At 35.0% G+C, this 24277-nt stretch overlaps 1 protein-coding gene across 1 annotated transcript in view; it reads left to right on the forward strand.

Moving 5' to 3' along the window:
- TMPRSS15 (transmembrane serine protease 15) overlaps positions 1–24277 on the forward strand; it is a 63483-nt gene that overhangs the window by 33469 nt on the left and 5737 nt on the right. Inside the window, 8 exon segments of the mRNA XM_067290211.1 lie at positions 5507–5596; positions 6917–7042; positions 7492–7623; positions 10209–10319; positions 13067–13199; positions 19486–19581; positions 23586–23635; positions 24084–24258. Coding sequence (XP_067146312.1) covers positions 5507–5596; positions 6917–7042; positions 7492–7623; positions 10209–10319; positions 13067–13199; positions 19486–19581; positions 23586–23635; positions 24084–24258 — 913 coding nt within the window.

Below are 24277 nucleotides of genomic sequence, written 5' to 3' on the forward strand. Positions count from 1 at the left end.
ATTTGGATTTCATAGAACTAGTTTTCTCTCTTAGAAAAAATATGAAGAAATACATGTAGCCATAATTATGCATCTGGAACATGTCTATAAAACAATGAAGAATGATTACATCTGATGTTAACCAGGTCCACTCCCACTGAAAGAAAAAACTGGTACAAATATAAATAGAGCTTGTGGAAAAATCATTAAAATATTTCATAGGGTTTTGTAATTTATTGTTAAAAAGACAAGAACTTTTTGGAAAAAAAGCGTTCTATGAAAGACCTTTACACAGATGGTTTGAAATCATTAAAACACTGAGTATGTTCTGGTACTGTGTCCTATTAGATTTATTGTCATTTAAGCACAGCTAGTTGCTCTCTTGACCGCATATAGTAAGTAACAATGGCCTAAGATTAAAATAATAGGGAAAGACTATTTGCAATGTATTCATGTTGAAGCACTGTGTACAAATACTGTCATTCTATCATCACGTCTAAATCTAATGGATTAGGACAAGCAAGAAAACAAAACCTTCTAAATACAAGAGCAAAACTCAATTTTAGAGCTCCATCATGAGCTCCTAACAAAATGTCTCTGTCATCAAAATTAAGTTTCAATACACTGAAATTAATTTCAGTGATAATTTGCCGAAATGAATTTTGAAATTTTATTGCAGTTTTCATTAATGTAAAATAGTGGTGAGGTGCTGATGCCTGCCACCTCTAGGACTCTTTCTGATGCTGTGAGCAAATCTGCCTCACAAGTTAACATCACTCAATTGAGCAGAGGTAAAAGGTCTCTGTGCTAAGCAGTGGCTGTGTGCTGCTGTAAAAACTCCAAAGGAATGTCATTCAAACTATAGGTCTTTGCCCAAAATGTGGTAATAAAGTCTGAACATTCAAAAAAAGGAAGTGGTCTTGTGGTATATCACTCCACATGAAAGAGATTAGAGAGGTCCATTCTGTCCTTCAGTATGATACAAAAACACAGTCTAAACTGTCACTGGGGAAAACCTAACTTGTTTGCATTTTCATATTTTTGAGGCATGCTAAGTATATGATGTCTATAATCTGCTGAAAAATGTGAATGTTATCAATCATCTTCAAAAATATATGGCATTACTTTGATGGATCTGGTGCAAATTTACTAATGCTAATGGTTTTACTACAAATGTCGTGATTATAAACAAGAGATGAAAGAATTTGAGCTGAGCCAATTTCCTTTGCTAGGCTTAGAGCTTCACCAAGAGGTCCTGGCATCATTCACAGTGCCACAGAAGCTGATGAAAAAGTCAGATTTTTTTTTCTGCGGGGGGGGTGGGAATGGGATGTTAGTTTTGATTTGTCTTTTGCACAGGACTGTCAGCCTACACTTTCATCCAAAAGAAGTATTGCTTTCATCTTCATACCCATTTATAAGCCATCTTTTGACACAAAACTGTGGAAATTACAGTGTAGGTTCCACCCTTAAGGTGTAGATGTCTATATATTAAGGTTTTGAACAAAGCACAGAGGAGGGTTTTTTAATGAAGAGGGCATGTATCATTTTGCCCATATGAGGTAAATGGTGTCATATTCTGCAGTGCTAAGAAAATCTCCCATTATGCTCCATGAAAGAGACAAGCTTATTGGTGCTGATTGCTACTTGGTCCTCAAACGAGCATCAGGTATACAATCCAGAATAATTCCAAAAACTTTGTTTTTAAAGATCACTGGCAATTAAAAAAAAAAGTTTACTCAGACATGAATAAAATCAGTTTCTTCCAATGCTTTTCCATGCAATAGAAAGAAGAAAAGAATCATTACTAATGTGCCTTATATGTAGTCAATAACAGATCCGATTTCACTATAGATTGCCCAAGTTCTGTTGTTCTTAAGAGAGTTGATTTTGCTGTGCTCGTGTCATCAAATGATACTGGCTCAGAATCATATATTCATTATGCAGCTTTAGAATAGTTATGTGTTTGTATGCACAATAATACTCCAGAACAAATGCCAAATTTATCTTTATTTGTTGTTAATGGTATTTACAGAATGTAGTTGTCATTCTAAGACATACAGTTGAAACATAATATACTGCTTAGTCAAAGTGTGTCATTGTTACAGTTCCTTTTCATTTCAGAGAATTCAGTGTTTCTTGCCAGGACTGATTTGGTCAAAGAGGAAGTTCTATAAGATGACTGTCATGAGAAAATTCAAATCTTTCCTGTATTTAGTGGAGCTTCCTGACAGTGGAATTCAGTGGATAGCCTCAGAAGGACTTGTGTATTCTACAGGCCCTAAGCAAGTGGTTCTTAGTATGTAACTCTGACAGACTTATCTAAAAGCAAAATTTAAGCCATAACAGGAGACCATGTTTAGCCGAAGTCTGAAAGCTGACAAAATCATTTTTCATTTTAAAAAATGTATAAAAACAGGGATAGGTTTCTTTTGCCTTAAGTTCTGTTTCCTGGAGGGGGTAGAAGAGCAGGATTTATTTTTGAAAGAAGTAACCAAGAGCAACTGAAGTGAGAAAACACCAAATTTCTCTCTGATGGTAAAGCTGACATTCCTCAATATGAAGTAAACTTTTGAAACATGGAACTGATATATTTCAGATGTAAACTGTCTTCCACTACTACATATTTAAAGAGAATGTTGAATATATAAAGCACAGTTAATTGTATGTGTGACTGTGCGCATACACATATCTATAATATTTGCTTTTAAATATCAGGCAAGGAAAATTTCCAAAACCAGAAATCTACCAGTTCAAATCTAAACATACCTTATCTTAGTCCCTCAAAATATTCCATGAATGGTTGTCATGAATACATGCCATATAGTAACTAGCCCATAATAGCTTAAATTAAAAAATAAAAGAATCTGGAATTTTGATTGAAATGCAAAATAATTCCTTTCTCATTGCCCCATTATCCCTCCTACAACCCCAAAATCTGTACAAATGGTTGTGATTTTGAGTTCAGCTGTGCAAAAAGATGAGGTCAGATTACTTCAAGATATGAATCTGAAGTTATGCTTCTCAGACCTTTTGAGGATATGAATCACAAATGGAGGATGACTCCCAGGTGTTTCTGATAGCCCTGTTAAATCGCTCATATAATAGGAAGTGATACTTCCAATTTAAGTTAAAACCCAGTGTTCCTCAAAGGTTTTTAGTGGCTATAATTAATGGCAGAATTTGACCTGCTTCATTGTTCCTCTGTTTGCATTTAGTGCAAACAGAAAATGCATTACATGTTATTTCTCCAAAACCCTAATCTAAAAATATAAGAGGAATGATAGGTAAATTTATTAGTTGTCACTAATTGCAGACCACAGTAATTCTATGCTTGCTTTACAAAGTTATCATCAGTGGAATATTTCAGTGGAAATCTTTTCTAATACTGGAGTGAAAACAAGTATATTCTTTTCATGCTGTTAGAACTGTGTTTTATGATATGCAGGTAAATTCCTTAAAAGAAATAGAACCAGCAACTTAAAGCAAAAATCTGATGTAGGTAACTATAACTTTAAATTTTATTAGCATTTATATATAATTACATGTCCATGTTTATCATTAGCAATTTTTTATTGGAGCAGTTGTTTTGAGGAAAAGGCAAATGGCTACTTTTACCATTTAAAGGATTTAACTGAAAGAGCTTTTAGGGTCTTAATGATGTCAAAATAACAGTGTGAGTATTTAAAATACTTAAATATCATGCATTTATATGTTGGTACTGTGGTTGTGACCCATTTACCTAAAAACATTGCATAACAGGAAAGTTATGAATTCTATTTTTGGCCAGTCTTTTAATGCTCTGTTTCAGAATACATACAAGCTTTTGTACCTCGCCGTGCCATCATTAGGGTAAAAGGCATCATCATAATTATAGAGGCAGATACTGTAAGTGCTTCTGCCAATTTTTTACAGTCATTTGTATCTAGACCACTACTAATATATCTTGTAGGCCATGCACAGCAGATACCATCGAGCTGTTCAATATAAAATTATATTGGAAATTAATAATAAAAAAAGTCCTAAATAATTAAATTGGTCCTTTCATAACTCTCTCATTGAGTATATACATACTAGGAGTGCTAGTTAGTGTTGCCTGGCTCACTAATGCCACATAACATTGGCATACATCCTTCTAACTGTATTTTCCCAGGGTCCTCATCTCACCTTCACATACTGCATTCGAATATATTTGGAAATGCCTGAATACCTGTGTGGATATCTTCAGAGTCCCTCAATGTACCCTCTTTTCAAAACAAACCAATCCAAAACTTATAATTCTCTTTCATTATTTTGTATTCTAAAGATATTCTGGAAGCTTATATTCCACTTTTCCTTAGAAAAGTTCAAAGCGTTTTCACAAAAGATGACTAAGAAGTATTATCACCTTTCCACCAATGTAGCAGATATGCTAATATCTACCAAAATAGTAGATACACTAATAGACGTATTCGTTTTGAACTATAATGGGTTTTGAACCTCCTTACATAAAAGTTTAATATGAAAGCTTCATGTTTAATTGATGAGTTAAGCAACATTAGTTGCAGTAATAACAATAATTAAGTAATAATACATTAGCTAAGTTTAGGAAATCAAAACAGATACTGCTGTTTATTTCTTACCAAAGCTTAACTGCGATAGGATGAAGGCTCCACCTGAGCAGTTATTTTTAGAAATTTTTAAGATATTTTTCAGCTAAAATTTGGCTACCAATAAACTTTCAGATAAACTCTAGTGGTTACCATTATAGCTCCACGTGGTGTTGCTCTAGAGTTTATTTGCTCAGTGAGGAAAAGGGCTTTCTACTTAAGGGTATCTCTGATAATACTGCAAGAGCAATTAGGTAATAGGAAAGGCATACATGCTTAGTTCATAAATAGGTTATATTTGGGGGAGGAGGTTTTTCCTGTCTTAATTTGACATATTCTGGCTTTTATATTAATGTACTAGTAAATGATACAGTTAACAGTTAACACACTCTTTCTTCACGTTTTCTCTCATGTGCGCAGTTTGCAGACCAGTAGTCACCAAATGAGGGACAGACTCTGTCCTTCAACTAACTACACGGGGAAGACTTCTCATAATAACATCATGAATGCAGTTGTGCTCAGAGGCACTAGAACTTCACAAACGGCAATATCTAACTATAGCTGTAGATAACACTGTGGCATTGATTGTATGGGTCAGCAGATATGACTTAGACAGTCTAACTAATAAAGACAGTGAAGTTCTTGCACAACTTGCTTCTCCGGTGCTCTGTGACCTCATGGGAGTAGTGACTTCTCTCAACCTAAAGTTTAAGCAGTATGTTAATGGCACCATAACTGAACCCTTGTAGTGATAATTTAGCTTGAATATCCTGTCCATGAGATTACTTTTTCCCAAATATATACAGCTGAAGGAAATAACTGTTAAGAGTATAATCTGTAGTATTTTTATTATTGACTGAAACATGATCTTTGTAGATAACTGATTGCAAAAGCAAGGCAGTAGATGAATTTTATTTTTGATATGTTTGCTTTTTCAGCTGACTGTGGAGGGCCAGTTGAACTCTGGGAGCCAAACAGTACATTCAGCTCTGAAAACTTTCCAAATAATTACCCTAATCAAGCTTCTTGTAAGTCACTCTTCTAAATGTCCAGCAAAAGTTTAGTTGGCTAGAAATAGAGGTTATAAATCTGCTTTCCCAAGTCAAATGCTGTCAAGCAAAAATGATCTATGTTGTACTCAGTGAGCTCTTCTAACTGAAGTCTATATGGCGATTTAGCAGAAGCCAAGGAATCATGTGCCAATTGATTGAAAAATAATGAAGATAAGCACAATCCCTTGGAATGGGTTCAGGCAAGTCAATTCCGTTGTGCCTCTTATGTGAAACATGTTTATGTCAATACAGCAACAGAGAAGGTGCTGAAGGTCCCCATTTCACCTCAGTGTATTTGGCGGATTAGTAGCCTACTCACCACCTTTTCCATGAAACAGTAAAATTTTTTAAGATGGAAGAATATATGTATGCATTTTGCAAGTGATCCTCTCTTTATTGAATGTTTCCTTACATACCAATGGAAAGACAGCATTATTCTAACTGATGTTACTTGAGTTACATTAAGATACATCTGGCAAAAGTGAGAAGAAAATTAGACTTATAATGTGTCATGGTTCTACACTATGTGCTGATGATGGATGAAGCAAGGAAAAGAACCTTGCCATTGTTTCTTAATGAAATTTCAATTACTTATTACTTCAGCTTTTACTGGGGAATTGTGTTGGGACGCTAATTGCAAGAGTTGTAATTTTTTGTTTCTGTCCCACTGGAGATACAGCTCTCATTTCAAAGTATTAATTCCACAGGTTTCTCTGCTAGTGAGAAGATTCTTTTCACTCTGTGAAGAGGGGGGGAAAAAAAGATTTTTTTCCAATTTCTTTACAAGATTTCCATAGTTTCCATGAAGGACACTTTCATAGATTAAATTCAATAAAAGGTGCATTAAACTGATGCAAATACTTCTTCTGTAAAAAGAAGTCTAACTTGAAAGACTTCTGTGATTGATTCTTTTTTGAAATTATCTTATTATCAAATAGCATAAGACTTAAGTGACAAGATTATTTGTCACAATTTCCCAGTTGCAAAAGATTTAGTTTTGTTACTTTATGGAAATTCACAGTTGTGATGAATGGTAATAAATGCATGTATGTATGACTTAAGAGCCTAAATCCAATTTTCAAAAGTTGTTTAGTGAACCAAAGTCAATGGAATTTGGGATCTTGACAGCATAAGTCACTTATAAAGATAAGATTTAGACTTCTAAGCCTCCTGGGTGATCTTGAACATTTTAGCAGAGATTTTTTTCCCCAAATCCTTCAACATGACAATGACACAGTAAACGTAACAACTGAAAAGTGTTTTTTTTGTGTGTGTGTATGTATTGTTACTTTCTAGGTATATGGTATTTAAATGCTGAGATGGGGAAAAACATTCAACTTCATTTTCAGTTTTTTGACCTGGAAGATATTTATGATGTAGTTGAAGTCAGAGATGGCAGAGGAGCAGATTCCTTGCTTTTGGGCAAGTAACACCACTGAGTACTAAGATGAATCAGACAGCTGGAGCAAACTAATGGATCTAATAGGGAATTCATTCTCTCTAATTAATTAATTAATTCTCTCTATTCTACATTTCTTCATCTTTATGGGTCTTGGAAATTAGGAAGAAAACTTGAGAAAATTTATTGTATGTGATATCACTTTCCCAAATGTTTCCACATGCTCAGCTTTCCATACAATCCAAAAGAAATTGACTGCTCAATCAATAAGACTGCTAATGTGTGTAGACAAACACAAGTATAATCATCTCTTAGTCAAACCTTATTTTGCTGTACTGAGGTGTCAAATTTGGAGTTGAGCTTTGGTCCATGCTTTCTGATAGCAGTTAGGTTCCCTTTTGATCCCCAAACATTTTGAAATATATAAGAACTAAATAGCTAAAAAATGTATTCATATTCTCCTGGGGATTAGCTGTTTATACAGGACAAAACCCATTGCCAGATGTCTTCTCTACAACGAACCAGATGACAGTACTCTTCTTCACAGACAAATCATTAACGAAGAAGGGTTTTCATGCAAATTTTACTTCTGGCTATCATCTAGGTAAGTGTATGATCCCTTGTATTTAAGAAGTTATACCAAACGTCAAATACATTTGATAAAAGGTGGAGAGTGGAAGCTGGATCTCAGTCCTTGAGCAACAGAAATATGAAACAATTAAAGACAAAGTCTAGCAGTATACTGCTCTGCTTTTCATTTTTTCTGGAGTGAAAAGTGACTTTTTTCTTTTTTACTTTACTGTAATAGAACAAAGGCTCTACTGTCTACAACTTTGTGTGATAACACTGAGTCTGCAGAAAACTTGACTCAGTATTTTGACCTATAAAGCATCTTAATGATAAGAGGGCAAATATGAACTATGCTCTGTGCAAGCCCCCCAAAAGAACATCTCCTTGTGACTCATTTGAGGGTGTCATTAATGTGTATTTAAATAGCATTTGTAATATTTATTATAGATCACATCCACTAGAAGAGAATAATGTATATGGTAACTGATTAATGTTTGTAATATGGTCCATCTTGCATCTTTAAAAATTTTTTAAAATCTTTAATGTGTGAATGGTCTGGAAAAAGTTACTGTTTAAAATATTTGGGCAGCAATGTTTCTGCTCACAGCCATTTCCCTGCTGAAAGAATTCTGTTTGTGATTGTAATGAGGGCCTGCAATTAGACCCTTCACTTGTACAAGTAATTTTACAATTCAGTCTCCAAAAACATGCAAAATAGAACCAAGTGCTAAAGATGTGCAACAGCAATATGCTTACCAGGAGAAATTCTCTCACTAATTCCTTTTCTTGCTGAAATTAATTAAAGACACTGTTTTACTTTGGCAGAAATCTGACAGCAGAAAGAACAAAAAGGAAAAGCAGTATATGCTCATAGATAATGTAAAGTACCTTTCACCTGTATGAACAGAAAGTTAACAAGAATATACACTCTTTTTCTTTCTTTAAATATCAGAAGAGGCACATTTTTCCTGGCATGATTAGCTAGTTGTAGCTCTTTTATAGTTTAATAGTAATATTAATTTCTTAGTGTCTGAAAAAACTTGACCATAGATTTACCATCATAAAATCAACTTAATTTAGTTCCTGTGTGCAAGACTGAGAGGTAGGTTAATATGCCTATTTCTCTGCTTCTTGTTCTGCTTTCTCTATCACATTTGTTCAGTCCAGCAACAGTATGCCTTTTTTTCAGCTGGTTCAGCATCTTTGCCCACATTTGCTGCAAAATGAAAATTAACCTTAGTAAGGCAGAGTTTTTAAAGTGACAATTGCCAGTTCTGGTTAAATATATCTAAAAAGGTCCATTTACAGAAGAATTATGCTTATTCATGATCTTTGCAGCCAAGGGACACAGACTAATGTCGTTAGCATGTGGCCCAAGGTTAAAAGGGTTGTCAGTAAATAAGTGAATTGTACAAGAAAAACAAATTTTTCTCCATAGTTTATTTTTCCATGAAATGTTGAGATTTGATTAGGAAACATAATTTTACAATGAACAATTTTTGACAGTATGCAATATAGTAAAATAGCATATTCAGAAATCTTATCTTCATCTAGCTGTCTAAGTGGGAACTAAGTTCTACAGAAAATCTGACATCAGCTGTGGCCACTGAATATGTGAAAATCTAGTTCAGGCCTTTGGGAAATCCTGTCCTTTTGCATCCATACTGTACAACATTGCCTTATGAATGAATGTCTCATTTAATATGGATATTAACAATCCAGAGGCAAAGCAATAGTCTTGCCTTAAAAAAGACTTCCAGATATTAAAAACTTCAGTCAGTATGTTCAGGAAGGCAAAGTAAAGAAAATGCAATTTTTTTTTTCAATAGAATTTATCTTTACGACTGTATATTTCCTGTAAACCATATTAAATGGTGTCATTAAAAATACACTTTGGCTAGAGAAATAATTATAGCATTATATTTATTCTATGTGTAATCTGCTTTCATATGTATTTAATACTGAAGTAGATTAACCCTTCTTTTGAGAATGCTGTCTTTATTGCTCTCCATTACTCTTGCCTCTTCTACATTTCTTCCCAGACAGGTTTCAAAAGAATGCTCTTGGCTTTGGATGGCTCTCTACTTCCATGTTTTATCTTGAGAAACTTAAATTCCTTGAACTTCTGTGAAAGTGCTGAACATCCAGAACTTGCATACCTTGCTCACTTTTTAAAAATTTGAGAAATCCTAGATGCACAAAGGTTAATAGGATGCTTGCCTTTGATTTCATTGGGGATAGGATTTGATCAGGATTTGACTTTTCTTATCCCTCCAAACTTTATTACACTTTACAGAAGAGCACTAGTAACTCAGCAATGTTAACTATAGGAACAACTACAAGATATACTATATATTTTCTACTTAATTAATTTCTATTTATGTGAAAATAATCTTTATTTTGAAAAAGAAAAGAAAATGAAAGAGAAAGGGAAAGGAAGGGAAAGGAAAGAAAAAAGAAGAAAAGGAAATCAAAGGAAAGAAAAGAAAATCATAACAGGAAAGGAAAGGAAATGTTCTGGGTACTATCCACTCAATTTTTCCTTCAGGTGAACTGGAGGATCTCCATAGAACATGAACAATAATTATGGTTTCATCTTCATTTCCTGTTTTTTTTCAGGAGCTTGTGAATCGGAGGAGTATCACTGCGGTAGTGGGGAGTGTATACCATTGCATAATCTTTGTGATAACCTCCTTCAGTGTGAAGATGGCTCCGATGAAGCAGAATGTGGTAAAGTTTCCTTCACACAAAGAAAAGGAATACATGCATATTTGATAGAAATTACACAGGAAAATAGCCATGCAACCTCAGCTGGTGTAAACCACTGCAGCTGCATGCAAGTCATACCAATTTAGCCAGAAGTGTCTTGTTGAGTTTGTCTGGGACAAAAAAACAAAGTCAGTTCTTTGAGAGAATGCATGAAAGCTAGTGGAGATGTCTGGGAAAGGTAGGAAGCTCCTCTGTGCTTAAAACTATGGCTGCTTATAATGGCCTGTCCAAGCCTCAAAATTAAATAAAAACTCATTAATATTCTCTGTCTGTGTCCCTTTCATATCCCCAAATTCTATCACTTTTTGCTATATTTAATTTGAGTTTCACAGCAATATAAATGCTAAAGTATATGATAGAGAGTAACATTCTTCGTTGGAAACTCCCAACTGATCCCAGGCTTGTGAAACCGAACTGCAGCACCTGACAACCCCCCAGTCTGTCTGGACTCCCTCTCATGCAGGCATTGATGTAGAGCAAAGGGATGGCACAGCTGCAAAAGCATCATCTGCTGCTCACAGTGGATGTGCAGGTTCCTATGACAAGGAGAGCAACAGCTGCTGTTGCATAGCCATCTGGCAAAATGATTCTTTCCAAAATTTAAGTGTACAGTATATGGCTTTATTTCACATAACATAGAAATAATGTCCGCTAAACAATAATTTAAATATAAAGCCAGTGTTAATGTCATGTTGGTCCTAGCAGAGAAATTAAACTGCTGTTTCTGGTAAAGTGCTGTTTGACAATGCATGATGGAGCACTAATGGGAGAGCTAAAAGCAGGCTTTTAGCTCAGATACAACATTATGTTCCTTTGTTTTAAAGAGGACATTTAGGAATCAAGTACATTCTTGGGTGTGTGCTGGCAGTTCTCATTGATTTCAACATCTTTTATACACACACCCCCAAGTACATGTATATGTATATCTGAAGGCAGTTTCATTCTTCCAATTAGTCCAGTTAGCTATTTCGTTTCACATGTATTCTGCCTTTAGAAATGCATAGAAAAAAAAATAACTTAAACTCTTCTTAAGCAAAAAGGACCTGGAGAGGATTTTTCTGCCATTGTTAAAGAAGATACAGATACGGTAACCATCACCTACATTAATATTAAGTATATTTTCCCAAAGATTTTGCCATGGATTGTCTATTACTTCATAACAAATTACTTCAAAGTAAAGGGTTGGAAGAATTGTTTCCAAAAAAACAGTTAAACCAAAAAAATTGCTGAATCAATCTAAGTCTCAAAATAAAATGAAAATTTAATTATACACCCTCACACTGCATCTTTTCAGTGTCCAAAATTACTACTCATTTTCCTGAAACCCATTTCAGTTTCTCATCAGATGTGGCAATCTAAACTAGGCAAACTGCCATTTTCAAATACTCCAACTTCTGAAATGTCCCAGGAACTGCAAAGAAAAGGTCTAGGATATCTCATCCTTTGCAAAATTCTGTAATATATGACATTTGAATTAAACAGCTGTTAAGATTCCATGTTAAGATTCAAGCTTCTCTCATTGCTTACCAGCTTCTCAAAAGCAAGTCACCAGTGCATCTGGCAAAGAACATGGATCCAATTAGGAGAAAGGAAAATGAACTATAGTTCAAGTAGAAGACAGGAAAGGTATCAAGAGTAAATTAGAGAAATCTCACAGTGCAAGCAATTCTCAGATCTTTCAAGACTACTCCAAAATTCCTCACAGCTGAGGTTTACCATTATTTAATGATGGTACATGACTTCTTTCAAACATGTTGGCTGCCTATTGAAGAGACATTCTCAAAAATATAATTATTTTTACTATAGTGTGTGAGCTTTATTTTTTGTGGAAATATTTTGGTGGAAAAAAGGTTTTTGGACAGGTAATATTTTTCAAATTTTTTTATTTGTGCCACCAGTAAATTAAAATGTATTGTTTCTCCCCCCCACCCCCACCCCTTGTTCATGCTAGCAATAACCTGAAATGTAGCTTGACTCCTGAGTCATAGGTGTAATTCTGTTGTCCTTCTGTTGACCTTCTGACCAGGCTTCCTTACTCACTATGCCAATAGCATAAGATTTTTCACAAAATACTCAATGAATTCATAATAAACCATTGAGGTATTTCCACATTTTTGTTCTGAATATTTTGTTTTGGAAAAAGTTTTGATAAAAAGATTGGTTTTAAGGGTGCTTTTGTTTTAACTAAAGCTGCAAAGAAAGCAAACAGTGAAAGCTCCCATAGCAATAGGAATTGGAAAATCCAATTTTTCAGTCAGCCCTGTTTTTTACCTCATCTCCAATCTATGTTACTGAACTTCATGTAGCTAAATCTTCACATAGTAGATGGAAACAACATAATGCTTGCCAAGATGAAACCTTGGTTAGAGTAAATGGGAAATGTACTGCTTTACTAAATCAGCTGAAGAGTGTCTATTTGTGACACACCTGCAAAATACAGGCTATAAAGCTCTCCTGTAGCAGAAGTATAGGAGGAGATAACCATAGCATTTCCTTCCTGGGAGACTGCAAGATCCTTGAGACACTGGGTTTCTTACTGCCCTAACACACCTTAACTTCTTTTGTTCTTTGCTGGCACTAATAAATCTGTCTATATTACATTTACATGGGGTTTGGGGGTGGGGGTGGGGAGGAGGGTTTCTCGTTTGTTTGGTTGTTGTTGTTTTAAACCACCTACCTAAAATGCTTATGTCCATTTTGGTCTACAGTGAGATTGCTTAATGGTTCTGTAAGTACCCAAGGGCTGATACAGATCAGGATTGGGAAGACGTGGAACCTGGTATGTGCAGATAATTGGAATGAACAGATTTCAGACAGTGTTTGCCAGCTACTGGGGCAAGGGTGAGTGTATTCTTTGTCTTTTAACTTGTTTGCAACTCTGTTCATTTTTCTGTGCATTTGTGTTTTCCTCATCATTTCACTAGTGTTTTTACCATCCAAAAAGGGACATATGTACTTTTCCATGGTAAAGTGAAGTGCTTGGTCTGCCAACATATTTTTAAGTATCACAATGCGTAAGATTAAAGCTGGAGCAGACAGCAGCCTTGGCTGCTCTGCTATCATATTAAAGTTCGTTTCAGATAAATTCAGGATAACCACTTGGGTATTCTGCAATTGGGCTCCCAGTACATTTCATACCTGTCATTAGACCTGATCTGTTTAGATAAGAAGTTATATTTCTCTTGAGATATGGCAGGGGGAGGGCAATTCTATCAGGAAAAGCATGTGATTGAAAAAAAAAAAAATTAGCTTCAGTCAGTATTCAGTAAGATTTCCAGGGAAAAAAGTGGGAGGGTTGGGTGAAGAAGTGCTGTCTTTTAACATCTGTGGTGAAACTTATGGCCCCAATCCTGGCCTCACTTACGCTGCCATCCACTGAATAACAAATGGTTTTCCTGCAGTGCTGAGTTTTTTAGGGGATATCACTCATCCAAGTAATAATCAAATAAAAGCCTGAGCTTGCAATTTATTATTTTGGTCTCCAACCAAAGTAGGATGCCTGCAAATGCCTTTCTGACAAATTAATTATAGAAATAAACAGAGTTAAAAGGACTTAGAAACATATCCAAATGTTATTTAAAATTATTTTTAATCATTAAATGATAGAATGTATGCCGGGTTTTTTTTTTTTCTCTTCAGGTAGGTATGGTATTTATGTATATTTCAGATACCTGCATGCACAAATCCTGATTATAATTTACGTATGTAGTAATGTCATTTGTGATGAATATAAGGACATTAAAAGTATGACTAAAGGTCCCTCTAATCAAATATTCTGTCCTTTACTGGCTGGTAGCATTCTTCCTCTCCCTCTTTCTCCTCTTTCCTCCACCCCCCTTCCCTCTACACCTTCTGGAGACTGCTCATTTCTTCGTCTGACTATTTAATTTACATTTTTATATTTCATAGGCTTCAATGAGCTTTGTCTTACATGATATTTTCTATTAACTTACTTATGCTTTTGTCTCCATAACATTCTGTGGCAATACATTTCAGAGTTTGTCTCTATATACTAGTCAAATACACTCCTTAAAAAACCCTCCCATTAACATAAGTGTTCTGTATTAGTTCTTTCTGATTCCATTGCTCAGTTTATTACATCTTCCCATTGCTAAGAGAAAGTATTTTTAAACCTAAATTGTGTCACATTCTCTTATCTTGGGTACAATTCTGTTTTAGATCCTACAGAATAGCATAAAATTCTCCTGCTTTTCTATAGAGATAACTTTATTAGATTGTATGCCATTTCTGTAAAAAAAATAAAAAAAAAAAAGAGAGAGAGAGAGAGAGAGGGAAAGAGGGAAAAACTAGACAGAAACCACCATATCTTTTTATGTAAGCTGTTAGTCAGGTACAATACAGTAAAGATTTTTACTCACTGCTGACCTGTTTCATGTTTATGTATTCACACAGAATTTCAAGTCTGCCTAAACAATAAGCAATCTGAAGTACCACCTATACAGTCTGTCAATGTAATTTTGATATCCACATCACTGTTCTATACACACCTCCTGGGGAGAAGTGGCTTTGCAGCCGACAATGAGGGGGAAAAGAAGTGTTGCTTTAAGCTTAACAACATTAAGCATCATTCTATTTCTGCCTTCTATGAATCTCCCTGTAGCAGCATATTTGTTACTAAATGGATGTTTGTAATAACAGGTCTTGGGTAGGCTATAGCTCATACGGCTATATTGAATAATTATCTAGAATCATGCATTATCAGAGAAAAAGGCTAAGGTTCATCTAGGATGATTTACTTTTGCTGCTAATTTCTTATACATTTGCTAGTTTCATTTGCTGCTCAATTTATGAAAAAGGCTGAAATGATGAGTCCTGTAACTATCCTGATTATTCATGTAGCTGGGCTAGAAAGTGTAATGTTCCACACAGATTCTAATAAATCATCCATCTGAATCCTTTGCTTCCATTTTTCAAATATGTGACTGCTGCATTTGTGATATGTGCCAAACAAGAAGCATATCTAGAGGGATGTCCATGTGTTCATCTCCAAAATGTAATTAGGCAAATCATTTACAAATATTCTTAATCCAAGCAAGGTACAGAAATGGGTGCAATTCAGAAACCTGAATGAGAACCCTTTGCTCAGCCTGCTTGTGTAATTGTGTATATCCGATGTCAATGCTAAAAACTATCTTCTTCCATGAGTATTGTTAGCATCACTTTTCCTTAAACCACCAAAAAGTCAGACTGACAAAAATGTTTTTTATCCTGTGTTAAGCTCCCCACTGAGCTTTTTGCCATTCTAGTGGTCAAGCTTGATACATGTTTATTTCTCTAGAACTGGAGCCAGCTCTGGGCAGCTGGTCTGACCCATTCCTGGGTCATACCTTGCAGTTTTCTCCCACTCAAAAGTCCAACAAGGACTGTTAGTTTAGGACATTAGTGTTATCCCTGCATTCTGGTTCATGAACTCACAAAATTCTTGAAAAGGAAAGGAGTTAATTGGAGTATGATTTCTTTTTTGAAATGCCTAAGGAATTAGGTTTTCATTCTCCCCACAAATGATCAGTAGTAACTACAGGCCTAACTCTTTGAAACACAAGAGAAAATCCTTTCTTTGACTGTCAGACTCAGACTCTCCAGTTTGTTGAGAATACAATGTATGGTCTAAAGAAGCTGGAAATGGTCCCCCCAAATTTCCGCCCAAGGACATTTTTTGCTGATAGATAAATTAGGATAATAAACAGACATAGCATGACCTTTCCCTGGTATAGAGCCAGTATGAGTTGTGTGCTGAATATAACACAGAACCTGGTTCTCAGTGTGTTCAGAATGTTTGCAGCATTGAGGACCAGAATTAGGACAGTTTTGATAAACTTGGTGACAGATCTAGTCATGACAGATCATGTCAATTTTCACCAAGCAGTAATGTGCTCCTTGGTCTGAAAATCTCTAGAGGAGTCTCAGTGGATTTGGGGGGATTTATAGGTCCACAGCTTCACTTGTGATCGCATACTGCTAGTAAGGTTGGCTGAATAAACAAACCAAGTGCTTAAGAAGCTTTGTTTCAAATCCAGAAAATGTAGAGAGGTTATTTATATTACAAATTTTCATATAAACTAATTTGTGTGCACCAAAGCATTTAGAGAACAGCTGGTTTTCATATGAATCCACATGTGAACAAAGCTATTTATATGCCAAAGAAAGTGCTTGCTATTGGTAATTTGCTACTATTCTTTAGTATTTTTTGTTCTCTAACTAAAACATCAGTGGAAGAAGCAGAAACACTGTCCTGTGTCTCCAATACAATTTAAACAAACTGGAAACGTCCTATAGCCTGAAAACTGTTCAATGCATTACAAAATGTGTGAATACGTCTTCAAGTAAGAAATATTTGGGTTTTTTTTTCAAATAGGTAAAAGAGTTACAGTTATCAGACAATTAGCATTTCTATTCTTATTCTGAACACTTTTTCAGCATGGGACCACATTATCTTAATTCTTCATAACATTTGGTAGTACTAATTGTTACAGAGCACATCTGAGACAGAATTAGACTGAAATCATAGCAATCCATAAAGTATTCAGGTACCTGAAGACCACCAATGTCAGAAATTTACTGCCCAAATACCTCTGTAGATCTGTGTGTAAGAAACTTATCTAAGATTATCAAGTAAGTTCTGGCTAGTGTGCAGGTTTAATGGAATGGGGGGTATCTAATGCCTAGGTTAGCCTCTTCTTAAAGGCATTTTTGTCACAGCCTCAGAAATTTCTAAAAATCACATTTATTAACAGAAGTCCTGCCATGAAAAGCCAAGTTATAACTTTAGGACTTGGTCCATTGTGTTAATCTTTTTTCCTTTTCAAATGATAAGGGTCTATATTATTACAGGTAAAAGATATCATAATTCCCCCCATTTGAAAAATAAATGTAGCTTGACTGTTGATCAGTTCTAGCAAAAACGATCTTATCAGAACATTTTTATCATAGGTGCACTTAATCTATGTGTGTTGAATGTCCCCCTGAATCAATGAAAATAAAAAGGCTGTAACACTGAGTTTCTGGACCTATAGAACAAATCATATTGTCATTAACAAACTGACTATCTCCCAGAAAAGCACATGGTTTCTTGTACTTACAGAAATGCTTAACCCTCATCATTTACCAATATATTAATTAAAAGAGTAGCAGATTGATTTTGCAGTCACTCAAAGATTTTAGGAATCTCCATTTGTGCATGCTTCAGCAAGTCAAACTAAGAAAACAAATGAATCCAATGAAAATATCAAAGGTGTTCTCGAAAAAGGGCTTTAGGTTTTATTTCAAAAAGTTAGGGAAGCTTAATAAAGCCTTTATGGTTATAGAGAAGCTCAGAGAAAATCTAAACTGTAATCCAGGAATTACAGTGTTTATGAAAAAGGAGAATAAAGGGAAATATTTTGCTCAGTCTTGGCTGAAAAAGACCAAGAAAGACACTGCAGTGAGAAGGGAGATCTTCACAGGTATTATGAGGTCATTGGGAGCTTTGACTTCAGCACAGAAGTTTACAGTGTTTGCCCTGTTACAAGATCTATTACAATAATCTAGTAAAACACAAATATATTCAGTTGAAGTATCATGATACAATGTGCCAGAGAAAATGTAAGCCAATAATATTCATCAGTGTACATACTCTTAGCTTTTCCTGGCAACATGTTCATTTTTTACATTAGTGGAAAATCTCCCACTCACTAACTTTCTCAAGAACAACTTAGTGGCTATTACACACTTTTGCCCCAATTGTAGCTTGGTGATTAGACTGGTCTCTGTGAAGTTCTTCAGGGTAGCATTTAATTGTACCTACTTGGTTTGATACTTTGCTTCTCTTTTGGACTGTCTAAAAGCTCAAGTCATGGTTCAGGAGGAATCTGTGAAGTTAGTATTAATATATTAGCATTTTATATTGAAACCAGTGCTGTACAATAGGCTGTACATATATCTAGGGGCAGAAACAAGTGGGTTTTGCCATTTCCAGGTTGAGTAATGCTGCAGTGGTGCCTTTTCCAGTCATATGGCTTTCCTAGTGGCACAGAAGGACTGCTGAACATCTCCTTTCTCTTACACCTAGCCTTACTCTCCATACACAGCAGAACTGATTTTCAGGCAGGTACTAGGCTTCATACATCCCAGGAGAAGATTTACTGCACTTGAAGAGTTGACATGATACTGCCTAGATATATAGGTGCTCCTTTTATATTGCACCTGTACAAATTGTTCTCTTCTTGATCCTGAAATACTTGTGGCTAAAATGCCAGGTGGGAGCAGGCCAAAACAATTATCTAGTCTGACCTCAGCTGCCTTTTTTCTCTGGACTTCCTCAAGAGAAAGCATATATTTTTCTTGGATATAGTCCAAAATGAGCATATACAGTTTGCATTAAAAGTTTGTGATGCAGAATGGGCTATAAACTAAAGCTGGGTATGGGTTGTAAAAGCCAAAACAACTTATTCAGCCAATAGTACACAGAATTGTTGGTGTTCAAGAGGCCATTGTGGAAAAACTGGAGTCTTGGAGTACACTCCAGTTTAGATGAACTGTCCTATTGAATAGCAAACAAGACATCCTTGACTTATTCCACAAATAGTTCTTTTGATTTCAGTACATCTATGAGGTGGAACATACTTCTAAGGAAGATAGCACTTGTTCCTTTAAATTCTTCTTGATGGAAAATATATTTTAATTTGTTCTCTGTGCACAAAGGTATAATAGTGATGAGATTACCCTTCTCAAAAAACAAATCTGTGATATCCCAAGGCTTAGTTTATTACTGTTCATTATTCCATAGAAAGTTTTGGCTCCATACATCCAAAAATTGGCATTGCAACCCTTTGTTGTGGCATAGAAAAGCAGAAATTGATAGTTTACTGCCCTTAAATTAATTAATTTCTGTCTCTTTCAATATTATTCTGGCATTATAAATCTTAGCAGAGAGGATGTGTGTGAAAGTAGGTGACACATTTTAATCCATGAAAATTTCAAGCCTCAAAACTCTGGGGATAAATAGTCATTATTTTACAAAAAAAACATGCTGCAGTTTATTCTACAACACAATCATCTCCAAAATATGCTTCCACCAATGGAACAGGATAAATTTCTAAAAATATGCATGTGTGTCTTTTCCTTCCAGGGATGCAAATATATCATCAGCTATATTATTCACTGGTGATGGCCCATTTGTCAATGTCACCAAGGCAGTTAACCAGAGCCTAATATTTGCACAAAGGTAAGTAGAGTAATGTTTCTTCCTCATACTAAGGATAGCTTTAAGCATGGTGATGATCATTTTTATAATAATTTCCAGCTCAAGTTCATTTGAGAGGTAACATCCAGTATACAAGGTCTAGACTATTTACATACCTAGGTTTTATTCTCTGTCTACTGCTGAAATTTGTGTAACATTGGGCAACTCAGTCTTCCCCCTTCCGTTCTTGCCCATTTTGTCTATTTTAACTTTGAGAGAGGTACTTGCTACTTTTTAAGCTAGAATTCAGTACTATATTTTGTGAAGTCTTCACACATTTACTGTGTAAAAGAGAAATACTGTTATTTTTACAAAGCATCTCTATCTAGAGATCTCTAAATTATGTCCACCTTGCAGACAGAGAAATGAGAGGAAAAAAAGTCTTCTGTCCCTAGTGTGTCTCAGATTCAATGTGAATACTTTACAAAAATAATGAAAGCACATGAGTTGGAATCAATCCAAAACAAGGAAAGAGAGAACACGAAAAAAATGTAATACCAAATTAAAAAAGGAGCATGCCTTTTTCTCCTACTATGAAAAAATATACTTTTTCTCATTTTTGTTGATTTTTACTTCCTTATTTTATAATTTCATTCATATTAACCTTTTAGTGATGTTTGGTTTGTATGTTTGGTTTATGTTAACTTTTTTATTAAATTGATATATAAATATACATATAAATATAAATTTTACATAAATTTAATAAATTGACTTCAGTTTATGTATATGTAACAGATACAGTTACAGATACAGTTACAGATATATAAACTATGTGTATATATATATGTACACACACACACACACACACACACATATAAATATATACATATATACTTAAGCATCAGTAGAGGAATTAAATGAAGATGGAGTGGCATTTGCCCATAGTTGTGTTGGAGTTACCACACTAGGTTCCCTCTACAATCAATAGAAAAAAAATGGCACTTCCAAATTGTGTCTTCTGAACTTTGCTGGAATGAGATGAATCACACTCTATAATCCATTGATTTTATTGACACACACTTCCTATAAAAGAAGCCTAAGGTGACTAATCCATATACAGATATCTATATTTAGACAAATGAATACCACGTGCATAAGTCTTCTAGATTTGTCTCCACACTTTGAATTGAATCAATAGATGAGATGATCCTCAGAATGCATTAGATTACATTCTGATCTTTCTCAGTCCAGATAACACACCTGAAGTGATTCTGAAGGAGCGTACAAACTGGCAGTGTGTCTTGTAGATTAACTGTAAATGTAATATTTCCACAGGGCTATATTCTCAGGAAATCTTGGGATTTACAGTATACATCTAAAAGGAGAAAGACTTGCCATCATTGAATAAAACAATATATAATGACTTAAGTTACTGTCTTTCTGCTTATAAGATGGCTTACTATAAGCATTTTCCTGGAATCCTACCAAAAGCACTGATGCAGAAAATCACTGTATAATTGCTAAAATGCTGAAACCTTGTTGAGGATGGCAGGAGTCCATTTTCTTTCTAGTTTCCTTTGTGAAAAATATCACAGAGTAGCAAAGCTGGAGAAGGTTGTTAAATTGCTGTGCAGTATTTTATCTACAGTAAAAATAGATTGATCCATTTTATGTTCTAATTATACTATATTAATCCCAAACATTTATCATTCTCACTGGTGGTGAAAGGGTCTTAGAGTAATGGAATAGCATTGCAAGCTGTTTTTCTTTTTTTCTTAAATACATGTCTAAGCAAGAATTGACACAAGAGATCTTAAAGAGCAGCTATGATTTAAAGATGTCTTCTCTTAATATCTGTTAAACTCTAAAAAGTGATTAATTCAAGACAAAATGGAAGAAGTTCATTCATCTTGATTGTATTCCTGTTACAGAAATAGATTTCTTGTATCATTTTTTATCTGGACAGTTGATAGGAATCATTCAGGGTGACACCATTACAGCTTCACACACATTTGTTGCTCATATACTGATTGAGAGGAAGATCACACAGATTTGTTAATTACAAAAAAATCATTAACTGGTAATTGAGGTATACGAGGTGTTTCTCATAGTGCCTTTGGTCTTTATTCAAACATAGCTACCAGTGAAGGAAATAAGAGCACAGATAATATGACTTGAAAGTTGTGGTGCAGAGACAGCGTAACTGTTCTTCTCTGATGCCCTTAGGTAATGTGTTTCTTGGCAGGATAGCTTCATCTTGGGCAAAATCCTGCCTTGAAGAGGCATGTGAGCAAAGTCCACAGGCATAACTGCATTCTACCAATCTGTCCCAGCTGCTCCAGATTTCTGCCTAGCTTCTTGATAGAAGATGGCATGCAGCGGGGCACAGAGGACTGATATTCAGCATGTGCAGTACCTGTGTTGCCTTATGCACTGTCCTGAGCTGACCAAGAGGCAGCTGAGGACTAATGAACTGAAGTGCAGGCAAGGAAGTGGTTTTCAGACTGAGAGCTAGCTCCAAAAAGAAGAAATAGTAGATGTACACAAAGTAACTTCTACTAAAGCAATCAGTAGGTGCTGATGGTGAGAGAAAGACTGTCATGACATGTGACTCCCTGCTTCAAGGTAAAAAAATGGGGACCAATCTGACATGTTGGATATTAGATTGGTTGATTGATACACCTGCATAAGAGAAAACATAGGACCAGATAAAGGAGCTAATATAGTGTACTACTGACCACCCTTTTCAACCCAACAGAGAAAGCTTGTTGAAGATTTAGTCACTGTGAATTTTGTGCGGAAGATGGTATTGGCTTCCTGTGGTTTTATGCATTTCTGGTTGTCCTCCTTGATGTCTGGCTCACTGCCAAAGGGGTGCTTTTATGAAGTCAATACAGATTTGAATGCAACTTACAGAATTTGCTTTCCACTTTGTAAATTACAGACTTAAAATTATGCCTCTATCTTGAAATGGAGGATGGCTATGTAAGGCCATGCAGAGCTGGAGGCATATCCTACCCTCCCACCCCCATCACAATCCACTTTTAGTTGGGGGGGGGGGGAAGGAAGAGGCAGTTCCCACTTGCCCTTCTTCTAGCACCACTATGACATTGTGAAAATGCTGGATCACATCACATTATTTCCCTCAAAACAGATGTCAAATTCTAGTGTGAAAATAGTGAGGAATGCTTTATACTATATTAAATTATATTTATGTAACAATTCTCTCTTTTCTCTGTTTAAAAATAATGTGGAAACACATACTAAAAACTATTCCTTCACAGAGTTCTTTTTTTTTTTTCTGTTTTATTTCTGTATGTATCAGATTTAAATTGCTAGCACAGTCACTGTCCTGAGTGTTCAGACTCATTACAAGGTATGAAGATAATCTTAAAACCTCTGGGTATCAGAAATGCTTGAGCAGTTTTGATATGTGGTCTCTTGCTCTTCAGACTCTGACTTTATATCTCTGCTAAATAATTCCCAAAACTCTATATTCAGCTATTTATTTTACAGTGCACTGTAATCTTGGTGAAAAGATACATTGATACCAAACTAACCTTTTTTTTTTTATTATTATTATTTTTTTTATTCTTTGGTTACACTGATACCTAGTGGTAAGTTACTGAAAACATCTCAAGAGGTAGAAAAAATGCCATATCCAGTTACAATTTTCCTGAGAATCTATTGTATGCAGATGACTCGTTTCCCTAAAACACAAGCAGAGTCTACTCTTATATCCATAATATATACTATTTAAGGGTCCATTAAAAAAAAGTGTATATTTAATATTATATATAATATGATGTTGTGTATTTATAATTCAAGCATGGAGGACTATAACCCAAATACAATATTTAACATTTTGATACTGATAGAGTAAATTGATGAAATTATATATATATAAAATATATAGCATTTTATATATATAAATATATACATACACACACACACACACACACACACACACACACACATATATATGAGACAGACATTTAGTGTTACCTGGTGCAGACACTTGTGATTTAATTGTGCTTTCATTCTAGAGAATATTGTTTGAACAATCTGGTGATTCATCTGCAATGTAACATGAAATGTAAGTACATATATGCTGAGATCATTCCACACAGAAATCAAATTGTTCAGTCCATAAAGCCTAATATTATTTGAATTGAAAGGTTAGGGAATGAATTATAACAACTATACTCATAATAATATAAACACAGGAAAAATTATAATCTTCACTTGTTTCTAGGCTCAAATATATGCTAGAGATGGGTCTATACTGAAAATATATATCCAAAATCCAGAAAGTCTGAGGAAATAATACATCTAAATCCAAGTTATATATTTACCAAGTTCTGGATTTTACCTATAAAATGTTAAACTTATCTCCACAATAGTAGTATTTCTGAATAGTAGGTCAGGAATTACAAAGCATTTTTCCAAGAATATTAATTAGTCTGATAAAAAACATTACCTCTCCCTACAAATCTACAAATCTTGATTTTTATTTATTTATTTATTTATTTATTGTACTTTAGCTTGTGGAAAACGCCTTGTAACTCAGAACAGCGGGACAAGGATTGTAGGTGGAAGTGATGCCAAAACAGGGGCTTGGCCTTGGATAGTTTCACTTCTTCATAATTTTAGACCTGTTTGTGGAGCTTCCCTTGTCAGTGACGAATGGCTGGTGTCAGCAGCACACTGTGTATATGGGTAATGTTCATTTCATCCT

This window comes from Apteryx mantelli, chromosome 1, assembly GCF_036417845.1.
Source record: "Apteryx mantelli isolate bAptMan1 chromosome 1, bAptMan1.hap1, whole genome shotgun sequence".
Lineage (NCBI taxonomy): Eukaryota > Metazoa > Chordata > Aves > Apterygiformes > Apterygidae > Apteryx > Apteryx mantelli.